The sequence below is a fragment of the Microcebus murinus genome, chromosome 10 (genome assembly GCF_040939455.1).
Source record: "Microcebus murinus isolate Inina chromosome 10, M.murinus_Inina_mat1.0, whole genome shotgun sequence".
NCBI classification, from domain to species: Eukaryota; Metazoa; Chordata; class Mammalia; order Primates; family Cheirogaleidae; genus Microcebus; species Microcebus murinus.
In genome coordinates this window covers 49,437,615-49,456,088 of record NC_134113.1, presented here as the reverse complement: position 1 = coordinate 49,456,088, position 18,474 = coordinate 49,437,615, and the positions used below count along the sequence as shown (strand labels likewise).

Sequence of the window (18,474 nt, the reverse complement as noted above, 5' to 3'; positions counted from 1 at the left end):
TGAGTTTTAAATATGGGCGAAGCCAATTAATGTCGCCTAGAAGGCGCTGAAAATCATTAAGGCATTGAAGAGAGTCTTTCCTGATCTGTACTTTTTGGGAGAGGACCCTATTGGGGAATAATTCAAAGCCTAGGAACAGGTAAGGGGGACAGACCTGAATTTTTTCAGGGGACAAGCGGAGGCCTCGAGCCTGTAAGGCCGAGAAAACCTGCATGGTAACTTGATGTAAGGTTGCCTCCTCGGCCCCAGCGAGAAGAATGTCATCCATATGATGAATTATATATAGCTGAGGATGTTGAATTCTAAAAGAATCAATTGTCTGAGCCACATATTTTTGGCAAAGGGTAGGGCTGTTGGCCATGCCTTGAGGCAATACTCGCCATTGGAAACGCGGAGAGGGCCCTATACAGTTTACTACCGGGAGACTGAAGGCGAAGGGCTTACAGTCATCTGGGTGCAACGGTATGGAGAAAAAGCAGTCTTTGTTTGATTAACAGCCCGTAAGTCTTGTAGCAGCCGCCACTTGCCAGTCATTTTTTGAATGACAAAAATGGGGGTGTTCCATGGTGAAGTAGAGGGCTCTATGTGTCCGGCAGCTAATTGTTCCTGCACTAACGCTGTAGCTGCGGCCAGCTTGTTAGATGGGAGGGGCCACTGATCGATCCAGACAGGTGAGTCACTTTTCCAAGTGATTTTATCTGCCTGAAGTGCAGGGGGATCAATGGCCCTTACAAAAAATGTTCTTCGAACCCTAGTCCTGATCTGTCTGACTTAGGGAGGGTGGTTAAGGGTGCTCTTAGTCCCTGACCCTCTTTGCCTAAACCCTGTCCTGGGAGGAATCCCTGTTTAAGCATTTGGCTGGTTACAACTTCATTGGGGCTGCACATAATGACATTCATTTGTGCAAGGATATCACGCCCCCATAAGTTAACGGGTAGGTTTGGGACTACAAAGGGTTGAGTGGTACCTCTCTTTCCCTCAGAGTCTTCCCATGTTAAAATTTTTGAGCTCTGGAGAGTATCTCTAGACTGTCCTATACCTTGTAAGTGCATAAGGGAAGGCTGCAGTGGCCATGATTGGGGCCAGGCGTCCTGGGCAATAACTGTGGAATCGGCGCCAGAATCAAGAAGGCCTTCAAAAAGTTTACCATCTAATTTTAGCAGCAGGGTGGGCCGCTCGTTGGTGATAGCTTGGACCCAATAAAGATCAGAAGAGCCAGGGCAAGAAGCACCTCAGTTAATGGCTGGGAAGGATGTATTAAGGGGCAAGGGTAACGCCTGAGCTAAGTGCTGTGATAGATAAGATATCTGAGCACTTCCTATGTGTATCATATACTATATTAGAACAATATTGTTCGAATTTAATAGATGAGGTAAATAATTTGCCCAAGGCTACACAGCCTATATTAATACAAGTATTAGTATTTTATTTTCTCATGTAAAATATGTGGAAAAATAACTAAGGAGAGTTATTAATGACAAACCAAAATGTTGGTAAGAATTACTGGGTTTCCTGGTATATCTTCTTTTGCATGTATTGTTGCCTCAGTCCCTCAGCATGTTTTGCAAAATATGTTGAAAAATGTTTTTCATTCTTCAAGATGGCTAAATTAGGTGATTCTATGCAGATTCTTGTATTTCTAAAAATAGGTAACCTGTACTTTCTATTGAAATAAAAAATAAAAAAAAAAAACAAAAACAAAACAAAACAAAAAAAAAAATAGGTAACCTGTATCAAATTTGGGCCTTTGCTGCTTTATTCTATCTTGAACAACTTTTAGAGAATTCAGAATCAGCTTGAGTGAATCTAGATACAAACCATCAATCAGCTACTTGGTACCATAATACTAACCATTCATTTCAGTTTTTGTTGATGTTGCCAGCTTATTGAGAATATTTGAGCTTGGTCTCTAATCATATACAATACATTTTTTCACAAATCTGTTATGTGGCTAAAATGTTTAGTTCAGAATGTATGTACCTTTAAGTAAACATAAAGTTTGGATGGTGGTGTAGTCAATATTGTGTTCCAAATATCTACACAGCCCTAAAAATGAAAATATTGGAATTCAGCCACTTGGCAGATTAAAAATACAAATAAAAGCCCGGGAACAGCAGCATATTCATAAAAGAAATGTTCTCACCTTTAGCTTATTCTGACAAAGGAGAAATATATAATAAAATGAGAATTGACTAAAAAATTACACATGGAAGCATGAATTTTAGAATCTTAAGAAAAATAGTAATTCCCTCATACTGTCTACAGAGGACTGTTAAATGAATTTCTTTCTTTTTTTCCCTTGCTTCTTTTTGGTCTTGATTCTAAGAAAACGTTCTTTTTAGGGGGGAATTTTCTAAGCAAGACCTTTGGCAGTGGGGTCAGAAAGAGGGCAAATCTTTCCTTTTTGTTAAAGAAATATTGGCTAATGAACTTCATCTTTGACTTTTTCCCAGGTTTTTTAGATTGCATTTCTCTTAAAGCATAACAAATACATTCTAGTTTTAGGAAATCTACCTTAAATACTAGGAAGATATTCGTGTTTTTAACTTTTAGGAATAAAAGATTACATAGGAGAAAAGCACTGAAACAATAGCTAATCTGTTTATTCTGCATTAAGAAATTTCTAAATGCAAGAACTTTATAGTAAGAAAGTGATTATCTTATATATGAAAAATTCGTCTCTTTTGTGAGAGGAATTGTTTAGGAGAGAAAAATTGATAACTGAATTGAAGGATAGCAATAGTAAAACCATGGTATTATGTTAAATGAAAAAATAAATGAAAAGCTAACATTATGGATGATGAAATATAGATTGTTATAATGAATATTTATTTTGAACCTCTTATTCTGTATTATTTTTAAAGGACTCCATAACCTGTAATTATTGCTGTCTTTGATGTCCAGCCAGTTCATACCTTCACCTTTCAACAGCACATTTGAGTTTCACGTTATTCTTTATATAGGAGGGAATAGATCCTGATTTTTAATACATTTCCTGATGCTGAAGTGTTACAAAATTATTGAGTGCTTGCAAGAATTGTTATATCATTATCATTTTTATTTAGCCTGTGTTTGTTAAATACCTGGTGCTACTATAAACACCATAATTTTTTACTCATTTAATTAATTATGGTATGATAATTGAATATTTGTATGCTGCTTCAAACTTTAACAAATGAGTGAAAATTCATAGATTTGTGAAGTTCTGTGCTATTTTCTTCTCTTATTAGTTTTTCTTTTACCAATTAATATATCTTTCCTACTACCCACACTAATGTATTTCACACTTCTCCCTGCCTGCAAATATTTTTCCTTTTCTTGTATTTCAAAAAATTGTTTGCTTACCCTGTATTTTTGTTCTTGAGTAAAAGAGTATAAGAATTTGCTAAGATTTCACCTGCAGACAAATCATTCCATTCTTTTTTTTTTTTTACCTTCTAAAACATTTATTCAATATTTACAGCCAACTCTGTATTCATTTCTAAGTAGTAATGCCAATGGTTATATGTTTTGGAATTTAGTTCTCACTTTATGATTTTGGTAGTATTTCCCATTTTGATGTAATACAAATGTGAAATTTTTCAGGGTTAGCAGAATTAGGTACCCTGTGTGATCCTTTACGGAGCTGCTCTATTAGTGAAGAAAATGGACTCAGTGCTGCGTTCACTATAGCCCATGAGCTTGGGCATGTGTAAGTACCTTCTGTCACCTCAGTGATGTGCCTTCTATTTATCATTGCACAGAATGCCTGAAATTCCATCTTTAGTTGAGTAATTAGCACCTTTGTTTCTTCATAAACTATTATTAGTGTAACTTTCATACCTGAAATGCTAACTCTGGCTCTTTTGTGATCTATGTTAGGTCAGACAGGCTGCACAGATCAACACACTAAGCAAAGAACTAGAACTTGCGAATTTCTTTTATTTCACTCACAGTATTGGATTACATGACAAGCACTTCTGGCCTCTATCTCTTGTTATCCTATACAGACCAGGTACTATCCTTCTCCCTTTTTGGGGAGGGCCTGCAGGGGCTCCTAGTTGTGGGGAACTCCACAAAATGTTTTTGATACCAGCTTATTTCTTGCTCTTTAATCTCAGAGCCCCAGCAGAGGATGTGGCCCATGGAATTTCTTATTCCTTAAACGATTTTTAAAAAACTTTTCACCTGTTCCATAGTTTTCCATAAAAATTTTGGATTCTCTTATCTGTTCTTGCATTACTAAAAATTCTACTGGGATTCTTTGCTGTAAGAATGGAGGCCATCATTTCTCGTGATACATTAGAGCTCCTGAGAAGTCAGAAAGCCCCTACAAGCTTATCTTCTGAAAAATGATTTCAGATGTACTCCCAGAATTCCTGGTGCTTCTTTGTTATCTGCTACTGAGGAATCAAGGTTAGAGTTGCCTCTCTTAGTTTAACGACATTTCTTTTTCTGGTCATTCCTTCAGCTGTCATTAGAGCATTCAGTTGGAATAATTTCAAATGGAGATAAATTATAGTCAACTGGCACCTCTTTAATTTCCTTTTAGCCTGATTATAAGCTGCATTTTGTAAGTTGTTTATGAGCATATCCAGGCACTGTAGAACTATTGCAGCAACATCTGGGAGGCACTATCTGCTGGTTTTCAAGGCTACTAACAAGTAGATAACTATTCTTGCAGAGAGTACCATATTACACATTAATTTTCTTCCTGAGAAACTCTTTATGTGTCTCTAGAATATGGGTAAGTATTAATAGTTTAATTAAAAGACTGATTTAAATACAAATTTTGCAGGCAAGGACCTGAATTATGTGGTTTCAGTATTCCTTCTTAACTTGAGTTTATATTTGAGTCATCAAATGATTGCATACGATCTGTTTCTGACCTGCTAATTATTTACTGTTTTTGCTCTCATTCTGAAGAGTTGGCTACCCTTTGGGAATGTTTTTATTATTCTAGTTCTACTAATCATCACTTATTAAGTATAGCCCCAAAACAGTAGTTAGGCTATTTACCTTTAAATAGATGGATACTAAAGAAGGATAGGGAATTAGACATTAAAGAAGTTCTTTTGATACTGTAGCAATAGTTAAATCTGGAATTTAGTGTGGTATCACCTTGACCTAATCTGTCCACATAAATCTCCAAGGATATCCATGTTGAAAACTGCAGGCATTTTAATGTGAATGCTATGTCCATACTGTGATGAGGTGAGCCAGAAGCCAAGTATTTTTATTATTTAGACTCAGATGCCAAAACAACAGACTGTGTCGTAACAAAAGTATAATCAAAGATCAAAAGTATAATCTGATGTTTCTTAGCAATCATGTGCTTCTAAACATGAGTGTTATAGGACCTTATGGAGAGATCGAGTAAAAATTCTGATGTAATTATATTTATCTATATTTTTTATTATATATTTTTATTATATTATAAATATAAGGGATCTGTTACTATTGTATACATCTTTTGGTATTCTTTTTAAGTGTTTTTTTTTATTTTTAGATTTAATGTTCCACACGATGATAGTTTTAAATGTAAAGAAGCTGGAATTAAACATCAGTATCATGTAATGGCCCCAACTTTAAATTACCACACGAGTCCTTGGACCTGGTCAAAATGTAGTCAGAAATATATCACTGAATTCCTAGAGTAAGTGTGAATTTATGTTACTTTAGTTAAATAATTGAACATTTATTAGAGTATAAGATTTGAAATTTGTACTTCTTAAGTTGATTCAACTTCTGTTTAGTTTTTCTTTATTTAGATTTAAGTTTACTTCCTCTATAGAAATGGATGTCTAAAAACAAGGAAATAGTTGTATGTACATATTATTTCACTTCTTTAAAAAAAAGTACTTTTATTGCAGTTCAGACCTAGCTATTATTTTTTTATTTCAACTCTTTCTTGTGATGAACACTGTGTTTGGGAGGAGACTTAATGGGAATCCCACCTTTCTTATGTGTTTTTGAATTTTTTCATAAATTACTAGGTAATATTTTGAGAGGAGTTTGAGTGGCTCCAGTTTTAGGTGTCCCTGAAAGAGATTAGTCAAAGTCAAACTATGAGTTATCCAAATAGCTCTCAGAAACCATTGAGATGCAGAGTCTCTAATTGTACATACTCTTTTGGAGGCTCTTTCTAACTTTGAAAAGAGGTGGTAGATCTAGCTTTTTCTCGATTCATCTCTGCACCTTCCATTAGGTTTCTCTGCATCTCAATTTCTTTTATCCGAATGGGGTTTCCATCTTAGTCACTGAACTTGTCCAAAAGGCAAACCAAAGCTCTTTCCACATGCTTTTTTGTCTGAATCCAGTACTACATTTCTTCTATATATTCTAATCATCAATTTACATTTAACAGCATTAGTATTTTCTAGTTACTTCTCTCTGTATGAGAACTATGGGAATAAATAAAACCATGCTTTGAAATATGTGTTTAAAATTACATCCCAAAATTATAACCAACAGTGATAATTTATTTTTGTATGGGAACTTGATTTAAAAACACATAGTTGCTAATCTATACATGATCACATATAGCTTTTTCAATGGGTAATTGATATTTTGATTACAAATACCAGTAATATGTTTTTTGTTTTTGGAATGAGGTAATATTTTGATTATCTTCGATGGAAATTTTAAAAGATATGTTCATTTTATTGAAAATTAATATGTCCTTTAACTAGTAAAAATTTCCCCCCCAAATATTTCTTTTCACTATAGCAGTGGAACAAATTGTTGCTTTTAACCTAGTTGCAATAGCTGAACATTTTCAGAGTTTTCTGTAGACTGAACATTGTATGACAAACTAGAATTAACATATATTACATTTCCTGTGCTCTTTTCTGTTGTTTGAATGTATATTCTGATTGCAAGTTATAAGATAGGTATTACTACTCTCAATTTACAGATGAGGAAACTTAGGCTCAAGGAGATTCAATAGTTTTCCCACAGCCATGCATTCTGGGAAGTGTGGAACCAAAGTGTAAGCCCCCAAAGCTAGTGCTCTTGACTTTGCTATACTCCCTCCTCAAGAAACCTCTTGAGGTAAAGACAGCCTAAAACATTTTGAAATTCCTTTTTTGTTATCATTGTTTAGAACTTAAAACATAGTTTTTCAGATGATTTGAAAAACCTATTTTTATTTTTACAGCATTTTGACAGGTTGGACATTACATTTGAGACATTACTATTGGATAACAAAGTAGACCAAAAGTGTCATATGAATGTATGTTTCATAAATTATGTTTTGATGAATTTATGTTTATTATCTTTCTTTTTAATTGCCACCTTCTAGGTGGTTGTGGGGATCAATTGCAAACACATTAAAGACCTTTGTAAAGTACAGGAACGTTGCTGTACTGATATTGCTGTGAGTTGGTTTTTAAATTATGAAAAAATGCTGCTATTCTCTTTGAAAATAAAGGATTACAGAAAATGCAATAAAGAATCTTGTACTGAAATGCATCCATGTGTATTCACAACATTTTATTTTCTGTCATTGGTACAGTACTGGTCATGGGGAATGTCTTCTTGACAAACCAAATGGGAAAATGTATGATCTGTTTTCACAACTTCCTGGATTAATGTATGATGTAAACAAGCAGTGTGAACTTATGTTTGGGCCTGGATCACAAGTGTGTCCCTATTTGGTAAGAAAAATTCTCTCCTTTTGTTTGAAAACTGCCATAAAGTTGTACTTAGAATATATTTCAAAATATACATTTATTCTCTGGAATGGATGATAAGCTAAATATACTTTCTATGTCTTTGAAAATTTAGTGTCAGGGGTTAAAGAAAGGTAGTACTTATTATATGCTAGATATTGTGTTGGATACTTAAAATTATCTTTGTTAACTCTCACAAATTCCCATGAAAGATTCTCATTTAGTAAATACAGCCACAGAGAGGTTATATAATTTGAAAATTAAAAGTATTCAAATATTTACTTTCAAATGATATTGAGGTGAAAGGAGAAAACATAGATGCTTGATACTGAATTGTTGATTCCTGAATTAAAGGCCTCAGGAATCTAATAGTCTATATTTTCCTTTACCCAGATTTAAATTCAGAGGAATTAAATTTGGGATATATTGTTTAGTTTTCCTTAAGCTATTACTTTATAATTTATTTTGAGGATTTTTCAGAGATTAGGTACTTTTAATATCCACTGAGATAGTTGATCCTAACACTTTCAGTGGATCTATAATCATGATTTTCTTTTATTTGGGGGTAAATCTAGGATTTAGTTTAAAATAAATGTGTCTACTTGGTGAATACCTGCTTTACTTTTCTACGCAGAATGGTCATTCCATTTTCTTCATTCCTTTACGTACCTTTGCCAAATTGCTTACTTCCTTTCTAGATTGTGAGGATCATTGGACCAAGAATAACTAGCCTTATTCATTCATTTAAATATATATCTCCAGTGTCTAGTTCAGGATCCTGCCATACAATATATTCTGCAAAAGTTTATTGAGTGTTAAATGAAGGAATGAATGAAAGTCAGTGAGTCCAGGGACATGTAAAGTGTATTTCACGTAGTGATTATTCTTCCTAAAGTCTTAAATTTATACTCACAAATATTAATAAGCCTTTCAATATCTACTGTGAAGGGGGATGATTTACCTTAATACCTTATTATAAAAGATACATTTCTTTCCAACTTGATTTAGACACTAAATAAACTTTGAATTTAAATTCAGATAAAGAAAGGAATTATCTTGGGTATAACTCCTATGACCCTCTGTGGACTTTCGTTTCTTTTGAAAACTGCAGAACCCTTTGTTCAAAAGTTGAAAGTATACATTATATTCACAAAATAGGAAACTTCAGTATACATTATACAGTATTTCTATGCACATTATTCATACATTCCACCATTGCCTCAAAGGGGCTTTTGGGAACTCCTTGTGAATAACATTTAGCAACAAAAAGTCCTTAAGAAAAATATCTTTTAAAGAGAGAAAAATGTCTCATATAATTTTGAATATTTCCACTCCAATTCATATCTCCCATTTTTCAATGTATAAATAAAAGTCAAAAACTTTTTACAAAGTGAATGCCATTTCATGTGTTTAGAAAAAAAAAATCAGTGACTAGAACGTATTTAGTAAAGATTTTTATTGATTATTTCTAGCTCTTACCATAAACCAGGAAATATATCGGATCAACTTATAAACCAGTGTATTATATTGAATTGACCCAGTGTTGTGGTGTCATCCTTACTCTTGCTTGCCTGCCTGTTGTTTCTGCAGAAACAATGCAGGCGTCTCTGGTGCACAAGTGCAGAAGGAGTTCACAAAGGCTGTCGCACTCAACACATGCCACTGGCAGATGGAACAAACTGTGGTCCTGGGATGGTAGGTTTTCTCGAAGGGTGAGTCTTGTATCAAAAGATTAAAGATGTAACTGCTCTGCATTTCAGCACTCTGTATTATTTCCTGTTGACTAACTGAGTTAGTTATTGTCATGTTTGTTTCATATAGTACATTGCCAACTGAATTAAAATTTTGATTTTATTCTTTTTTCAGTGCATATAGCAGATGAATATTAAAATTGCATGTAATTATAATATAAAACATAGATATATGTTATCTAAGCATATCATAGCCTTATTATTAAAAATGATTACAGACATAAAGATTCTAATGTTTTGGCAAATTCCCCAATTTCAAGGATGTTTCCATTGCATACATTTTCTCCCATATAATTTAGTTAAGTATAATTGTAAGATTTAGGGGCTTCTTTGGATCTTTGTTGCTTCTAAATATATTAAAATACGTTGTACTCCTAAAAATAAACTTCCTAGATGCACATCCTCACTGTTCTAACATTTGTCATTAACTAAATCTTATGTTGACTAAATCTGTCAATATGATGTTGCATGATGTGTTACATGTGTTACATGTGAAGATGGAGTCAGATTGTGCTTTGTGTTCTAGGGTGGCCTTGGTGGCTAACGTTGTCTATATTTAGTCTGTCAGCCTTCTCTGTGTTCTCTCAGACCCAAAGGAACACTTCCTTGAAAATCGCTTGGCTAATGCTGCCTCTTTCTTACCTTCACATTAGCCAAATGTAAAAACTTCTTAAAAATTAAAGTCAATTCAGAGCTGAACTTGTGCCTTTACCACTTGCTGCTTCATTGAAATATTTTTTTGTACCAGATTTTGCCTTTCTCTTGAATTTTTTCCATCAAAAGACATGTGTTTCCTACAAATATTGATCACAGCACAAATAAATTGGTTACTAAAGTTTTATTTGGTAGTACAGCAATTTTTGGAGTAGCTGAAGTACTCATTGAAATCATCTAACACTACCTTTTTGTAATTTTAAGATCAACGTTTTAGTGAACTTTTTCAGTTCAGCTAATGCTAAATTATAAAATTTAAATTTAACTTACATAAAAATTTTTATTTGGGGGATAAGAATTATTAAAAAGACTTGACTTTTTTTTCTTACCTTCTGTGACCGTATTAGCTAATAGCTTTTTGAGGAGAAGGGTGGTATTTGTGAGAATAACTGATGATTTCAGGGTAAGCAAAGAATAAAATCTCTTTGAAGTATGAATGCTGGGCTACTGATATTGACTGATTAGATAGAAGACATGCTCTAATATGTTCACCTAATTGAAATATAGGGTTGGACCTTATCTATTTCTTAGCAATCAATCAATGATTGCTATATTTACAAATATCAAGAGATATACTACTTATGGCGAATTTATTGAGTAACCTAAATACAGTTTGGGCATAAACATGATTTTTTGAAATTAAGATATGTAAGTACAATGCACAGGTCTTAAGTGTATAGTTTGATAGATTTTAACATACGTAGGTGCACATTAGCCAACACCCCAATCAAAAGTAAAACAGTCTAAAAAGTTCAATCTTGCCTCTTTCTGGATAATTTCCCTTCCCTCTAGAGAAAACTCCTATTCTGATTTTTATTTCCGCAGATAAGTTTGTTCTCGATCTTAATGTAAATAGAACCATACAGTGTGTCCTTTTTTGGAGGGGCAGGATGAATCAGGCTTCTTTTGTTCAACATAATGTTTTTGAGCTTCATCCATATTATCACGTGCATCAGCAGTTCATTTCTTTATATTGCAGTGTAATTAAGCCATACAAATGTCCTGTAATTTGTTTACCTTTTCTCCTGTCAGTAGACATTTGAATCATTTCTGGTGTTTGCTGTTATGAATAAAGCTGTTATGAGCATCCTTATGCAGGTCGTCTTGTAGACATAGGTTTGTGTTTCTCTTGGAGTAGAATTGCTGGGTTATAGAGTAAGTATATGTTTAATTTCATAAGAAAGTGCCAAATAAGTTTTCAAAGTATATGTACCATTTTAGACTCCCTCCAGCAATATAGAAAAGTTCCAGTTGCTCTGCATTCCTTGCCAACTTTTGATATTTTTATTCTTTAAAAAAATCTAGCCATTTTAATAAGTATAAAATGGAATCTCATTGTGGTTTTAATTTTCCTTTCCCTGATTATTATCAGCCTTGAGCATCTTTTCATGTGTTTATTCACCATTTGAATATTTCTCCAATGAGATGGTAAGGTAGATGTCGATTCCTTGGGATTCGTGGTAAATGTGATGAGATACTGAGGCATCCCTTAAAGCCGGAGTAGATGAAAAGCAGAGGTGGTATTTGGTAGCAATGTGTGGATCATGATAGATGTAAATTACATTTTTTATTAATTAAAGATAGTGAAACCCTATATATGTAGCCATATTCAGTATTAAATGGACCTTTTGTTGAAGGAACATTTTAAACAAATATTCTATAATTTTGCTTTAATATCCTTCTCTAGTCTTTTTATCTTGTGACTATTTTACAAGTGAGTCTATGTGATAAATGCTTAGGTAGTCAATCAGTTCGTGTGAAGCCATCATGAACCCATCTGACAATGAGTTAATTTTACTACATGGTGAATAGTATAACAGTCTAACTTTTTCATGCTCTGATCTCTCAAATTATATTTTAAAAAAGATCAAGGATCATTTGAATTTTTTATGGAAGATGCCTACAAAATACACAGGCACACAGTACATTCTATTCTAAGATTTTGTTTTTGTTTACTTCTAATATGTCTTTCTCATATTGAATTACTTGTTCTATGGGGAGCACAAAGTATTTTTACTACCAATAAGCTTGGCTTATAGGATTCATTTATTCAGCAAATATTTATTAAGGGCAACCTATGTCAGGCACTATTCTCGTGCTTACATCCATGAGTGAACAAAACAGAGAAGATCCCTGCCCTCGTGGAGCTTACGTTCTAGGGAGAGACTAGAATAATACAAATAATTAATATTGTAGTATCATCAAACTGATCAGTGACATGGACAAGAAAAATAGAGCAGGAAAAAGATTGTAAGCTTTATGGTAAGAGAGGGTAGACTGGAATTTAAAATATGGCGGTCAGGTTAGACCGTATGCGAAGTTACTCAATTAGCTGTCTTAAAGGAGGTGAGAGAGTTAGCTATGAAGGTATCTGGGGTGAGTGAGTTACAGACAAAGGGAACAGCTGAGCTTCTAACTCTGGAGTATGCCTGGAGTGTTCAAGGAAGAGCAAGGAGGACATTGTAGCCAGAGTAGAGGGAAGAGAGAAACTTGTAGGAAGTAACTGGAGGAATATTATGTACAGAACCATTGTGAGAACTTTGCATTTACTCAAAATAAAATAATGAAGGATTTCAGTGGAATTGTCACCTGATTTGACTTAGTTTTAAAACTAAATTTAAGAAAAAATCAGCTGGCAATTGTATTGAGTCTAAACCATATGGGCAAGAGTAGAAACAGAGCATATTTACTTAATGAGCTACTGCAGTGATAAAGGTGAGAGATGCTGGTTGCTCAAACCAGAGTGGTAGCAATCGATGGTGAAAGGTTACATTTTTTATATGTTTTAGAAGGAACTAGAACATTTGCAAAGGTATTAGATGTGGAATATTCAAGGAAGAAGAAGAGACAGGATAGGATGACTTGGTTTTTGGCTGCACAACTTAGATCAACACAGAGAAGCAGATTTTGAGGAAGAAGGACAGGATTTGGTTTGGGTTATGCTATGTTTGAAATGCTTATTAGACATGGAAGTAAACATGAGTAAGCAACTGTATATGCAAGTTTGGAGTCCAGGAGAGAGGGGACTGGGAGTGATTGTTCATAGAAAAGAATAAAGGACCAAGATATGAGCCTGGAAACATTCCAACATTAAGAAGAGGAAGAAGAAACAACAGAAGAAACACAGAAAGATTAATCATAAGGAAGGAAAAAAGCCAAGAGTGTGTGGAACCCTAGAAACCAAGAGTAAAAAAAAGTATCAAGAAGAGTGATTAACTGTGTCACATACTACTCTTAAGGAAGAAAGAAAATGAGAACTGGCCGTTGGGGAAATATTCATGAGCAGATTCATGAAGGAATGGGGTATAGAAGCCAGGCTGGGGTGGGGTTGTGAGAGAATAGACAGGGAGTTAAACAATGAGCACAGACAAGTCTGTCAAGAAGAAACAGGGCAGTAGTTCTGAGAGAAATGAGATCTAAGAAAGGTTTGGCTGTTGCCCTTGTTCTAAAAGTGGGAGAAACAAAAGTTTGTTTGTATGAAAATAGAAATGATCTAGGGAAGTAGTTCTCAAATTATCTGTAGTAAAGGATCAGTTTTTTTTTAAATTTCTGATTAGTTATAAACTGATACTTTTATAAAAATAATAAAAATGATTGTCACTAGGAAAGTGAAATGGAAAAAAGGCATTCAAAATATGAGCCCAATTTTTCTGTGGAAAATAGTATGGCCATTCCTCAAAAAAATTAAAAATAGAATTATCACATGATCCAACAATTCTGAGTATATATCCAAAGAATTGAAAGCAAGATCTTGAAGAAATATTTTATACCCATGTTCATAGCAGCATTATTCACAATAGCCAAAAGGCAGAAGCAACCCAGTGTCCATCCATGGATGAATGGATAAACAAAATGTGATATATCCATGTGCTGTGTCTGGAATGTTTATCTCTTCCAAAAACTCATGTTGAAATTTAATTGCCATTGTAACAGTATTGGGAAGTAGGGCCTTTAAGAGGTGGCTAGGCCATAGGGCTACGCTCATGGGTGGGTTTAATGTCTTTGTTAAAGGGCTTACAAGAGTGGGCTCTCTGCGGGCCCTTCTGCCCTGTGAAGATAGGGCGTTTCTGCCCACCAGAGGATGTAGTGTGCAAGGCGCCATCTTGGATGAAGAGAATGGCCTCATCTGATACTGGGCCTGCTGGCACTTTGATCTTAAACTTTTCAGCCTCCAGACCTTGAGAAATAAATTTATGTTCTTTATAAATTACCCAATCTTGGGTATTCTGCTGTTGTAGCAGCATAAACAGGGCTAAGATAAACATATAATGGAATATCATTCATCCTGAAAAAGGAAGTTCTGACACATGCAACATGAATGAACCTTGAGGACATTATGATAAGTGAAATAAGTCAGTCACAAAAAGACAGATATTATATGATTCAATTATTTGAGGTATCTGCAGTAGTCAAATTTATAAAAACAGGAAGTAGAATGATGGTTACCAGGAGGTGGCGGTAGGGAGTAAAAGAGTTATTGTTTAATGGGTTTCAGTTTTACAAGATGAAAAAGTTCTGGAAATTGGTTGCACAGCAATGCGAATATACTTAACAATACTAAATTGTATACTTAAAAATGGTTAAGATGGTAAATTTTCTGTTATGTGTTTTACCCCAATTAAAAATAAATACAAAACAATTTTTAAATTATTTACTTTAATAAACATGAAATTACTCTGTAAAACTCCTATAAAAGTTTCTAAATGCACACTCAATTTCTGTACCTATCTCCTCACAGACTGATAATTATTAAATAGTTCATAGACTAGCATCAGTGCATGGCCACAACTTGATGAGCTATCACTGAAATGGTGATGATATAGGAGAGATTAAAGAATTGTTGGAGAGATGTTTTGAGTGGTGAGAAGCGATCAGATTAAGGGCACACATGGAGGGACTGACTTTGTCTATGATTGTGTGGATTTTTAATATATACTGATAGGCAGCAAGGCAGAGTATCTGTCTAGGTACAGATGCTGTTAGGTGGGTAGAATGGGTGGTGGGAGATTGTGGAAGTTTAATGAAAGTAAGAAACAAGATCACCATTTGAGACTTTAGACAGGATAGAGTAAGCTCTGACTCGAGGGGAGAGGGGAGACAAGGGCAATGTATGTAACCTTAACATTTGTACCCCAATAATACGCTGAAATAAAAAAAAGAAGAGTGGACCAGACGTGGTGGCTCACGTCTATAATCCCAACATTTTGGGAGGCTAAGATGAGAGGATAACTTGAGGCCAGGAGTTCAAAGTCAGCCTGGGCAACATAGGGAGACCTTATCTATACAAAAATAAATAAATAAATAAATAAATTAGCCTGGTGTGGTGGTGAGCTCCTGTAATCCTAGCTACTAAGGACGTTGAGGTAGGATGTTTACTTGAGACCAGCAGTTCAAGGTTGGAGTGAGCTATGATTATGTCACTGTAATCCAGCCTGGGTGACGCAGTGAGAACTCATCTCTTAAAAAAAATTTAAAAAAAGAATGGGACAGTGAATAGATATCTTTGAGTAAAAAAATGGAAGTATGGAAATATATGGAATTAACCTAATATCTGTTTGCTTTTTAAAAAAAATATTTCATATTCCATTTTACTGTTTAATTTTTCTTTCCTACCCAATGAGACTAAATCTCAAGGGCAAGAGAAATATTATATTCTTTTTGCATTCCACAGATCTTACTCAGTGGCTATGAAATACTGTAAAGTGGTGTCAAATGTGATTACATTTCTGAATTAATATGTTTTCTTTGAATTGTTTACAGTTTGTTCTTCTATTGATCTTTATGCTGCTATTATAATTATTATGTTCTAATTAGATGTACATGAATTGCTTCTTTTTGTGTTTATTATCTTTATAGCATTGCCACCATGGGCTATGTGTAAACAAAGAAATGGAAACACGTCCTGTAGATGGTGAATGGGGACCATGGGGACCTTACAATTCTTGTTCAAGAACATGTGGAGGTGGAATCAAAAGCACCACCCGGCTCTGTAATCGTCCCGAGTATGTCTTTTTTATGTCACTGTAAATTAAGATTATCTCAAGGCACCAGAAAGTAAACATTAGTTTCATTCACTTCTAAAACTAGAGGTCAGTTTGTAAGTGCCTGAGATTCAGAAAACTTCTGGAATACTTTAAGCCGTATTGCTTTATATCTTGCTAGATTCAGACCTTAAAAAAAAACCACAAAAACTAAATAGATTACATTTTATAATCTCAACTGACAACCATTTTCTCAATTTTTTTTTGTTGTTTCTGATTTGGTATAAATTTGAGACATACTTGTAAATATGAATGGCAGTAATATAATGGCATTTTCACATTCAGTGTATTCCTAATGAAAGATCCTGGCTCCTTTCACTTTGGCTCTTCTGGACAAAATATGTAATTTGGTTACCAGTTTTTTTACTGTTTTGTGTAATTTGACATGTCATATTTTCTTTCTCTGCTTCTCATATTATAGATGCATCACATTGTCTTTAGCTGAATAAGTACTGAAGCATATCTTCCCCTCATCAAACTATTCAAAAGAGCTTAGAGATTCCATAAAGATTTTTAAATAATGTTTCTGTTATATGTATCATATATAAGTTGGTAAGCAATATGACACTCTTTACTTAAAGTCTTATTCATAAACATTTTTAATGCAGAAATGTGACATACTCTGGATAAAAATCTAACTTAGTTCATTTAAATTTTAGAATAGCTAAATTATACTAGAAGTCTTTACATTCCAAAAATGCTGAAAAAAATAACTTTTGTTTTCCTGCATAATTTTAAATATAGATGGACATAGATTAATGCCATGAAACTCCTTGAATTGGGTGATAAGTAGGATATGCATGACAAAGACACATATATATTACCTTTTTATTTAGCATGATGTCTTCCTTTGTTACTGTCTTTATTACATGGGGATTTTTTGAGAAAATAAACAAATACTTTTTTGAAGTTTAAAAATAAAATTTCCATCATTAGTTTCTTGTTAGTTAATCAAAGTTAAGATATTCCACCCTCCAGGCCTCAGTGTCCACCCTAAGGTGGATATTTTTATGGCTCATTAGCCATAGAATTGTTTAAAACCCCTATTATATTGCTCTGTTAAAAAAAAGAAGTATTAGTGAGACATTAGTGGTTTTCCAGATCCTGGAAAGAATGGAACAGTTTTAGAAGTAAATGGCAGAATTAATATTGTACTGATGTGCTTTAAAATGTAATGAATTTGACTAGGCCAAGAAACGGAGGAAAGTACTGTGTGGGCCGCAGGATGAAATTTCGATCATGTAATACTGATTCATGTCCAAAAGGCAAGCAAGACTTTCGAGAGAAGCAGTGTTCTGATTTTGATGGTAAACATTTCAACATCAATGGTCTTTCCCCTAATGTGAGGTGGCTTCCCAAGTACAGTGGAAGTAAGTAATTATACCATTTCTTTGATGTACATTTTTTTGGGGACATAGGAACACATAGCTTTATTATTATACATTAAAATTTTGACTTTTTCTTTATAGTTGCCATAAAAGATCGTTGTAAACTCTATTGTCGGGTTGCTGGAACCACTCACTTCTACCAGTTGAAAGACAGGGTTGCTGATGGTACTCCTTGTGGAACTGAAACTAATGACATTTGTGTTCAAGGCCTGTGTCGGGTAAATAAACTGTATGTTTCTACTATATTTAAAGTGACTTTAAGAATAATTGTTTTCTATTTCTCTAATAAAATATTACTTTTATTACTTCACAATATGTTCTTATCAATTCTGGTAAGGCAAACTCTGATATCATGCTATCTATAGGAGTATGGCTTGATGTGTTACTAGGCAATTCTCTGTCATGAAGAATGACTCATAAGATTTTGAAATTAAGAAAAAAAGAATGACTCATAAAGCATTAAGATGGGTTGCTGATTTTGTTTTTCCTATTGTACTCATAATCAAGTTGGGGCTGAAGTCAGCTTCCCAAAAAGATAGAAAATAATAGGATAAAAGGGTTGTAAAGTGCTTTTGCTACTTCAAATGTGACCTTTCTTGGTAATTTTTTCCCTCTACATTAAATCCGTAGACCTCATTCCTCCCTCTAGCTCTCTGTCTCTTCTTACGTACATTCAACAAACATGGATTGAGTAGCTACTAGATGTCAGGTAGCTATTCAAATCACCAGCTTAAAAGGATGGAGCAGAGCCCCCACTTCCAAAATGGTCACAGACTCATATGTGGAGATAGGCATGTGAACAATTAGAATGCAGTGCTATGGGTCATCCACAAGGTAACATGGAGATATTGAGGAGGCAGTGTCTTATTTCATGGAAGCTGGATAAAGGATTCAGAGAACCCTTCATGGAGGGTACAAGGCTTGTACT

At 34.2% G+C, this 18,474-nt stretch overlaps 1 protein-coding gene across 1 annotated transcript in view; it reads left to right on the top strand.

The window, feature by feature from the left end:
• ADAMTS20 (ADAM metallopeptidase with thrombospondin type 1 motif 20) overlaps nucleotides 1-18,474 on the top strand; it is a 163,010-nt gene that overhangs the window by 55,416 nt on the left and 89,120 nt on the right. The window contains exons 8-14 of the mRNA XM_012746250.3: nucleotides 3,586-3,691; nucleotides 5,489-5,635; nucleotides 7,496-7,637; nucleotides 9,243-9,347; nucleotides 15,974-16,119; nucleotides 17,347-17,528; nucleotides 17,628-17,764. Coding sequence (XP_012601704.2) covers nucleotides 3,586-3,691; nucleotides 5,489-5,635; nucleotides 7,496-7,637; nucleotides 9,243-9,347; nucleotides 15,974-16,119; nucleotides 17,347-17,528; nucleotides 17,628-17,764 — 965 coding nt within the window. The remainder of the gene's footprint in view (nucleotides 1-3,585; nucleotides 3,692-5,488; nucleotides 5,636-7,495; nucleotides 7,638-9,242; nucleotides 9,348-15,973; nucleotides 16,120-17,346; nucleotides 17,529-17,627; nucleotides 17,765-18,474) is intronic.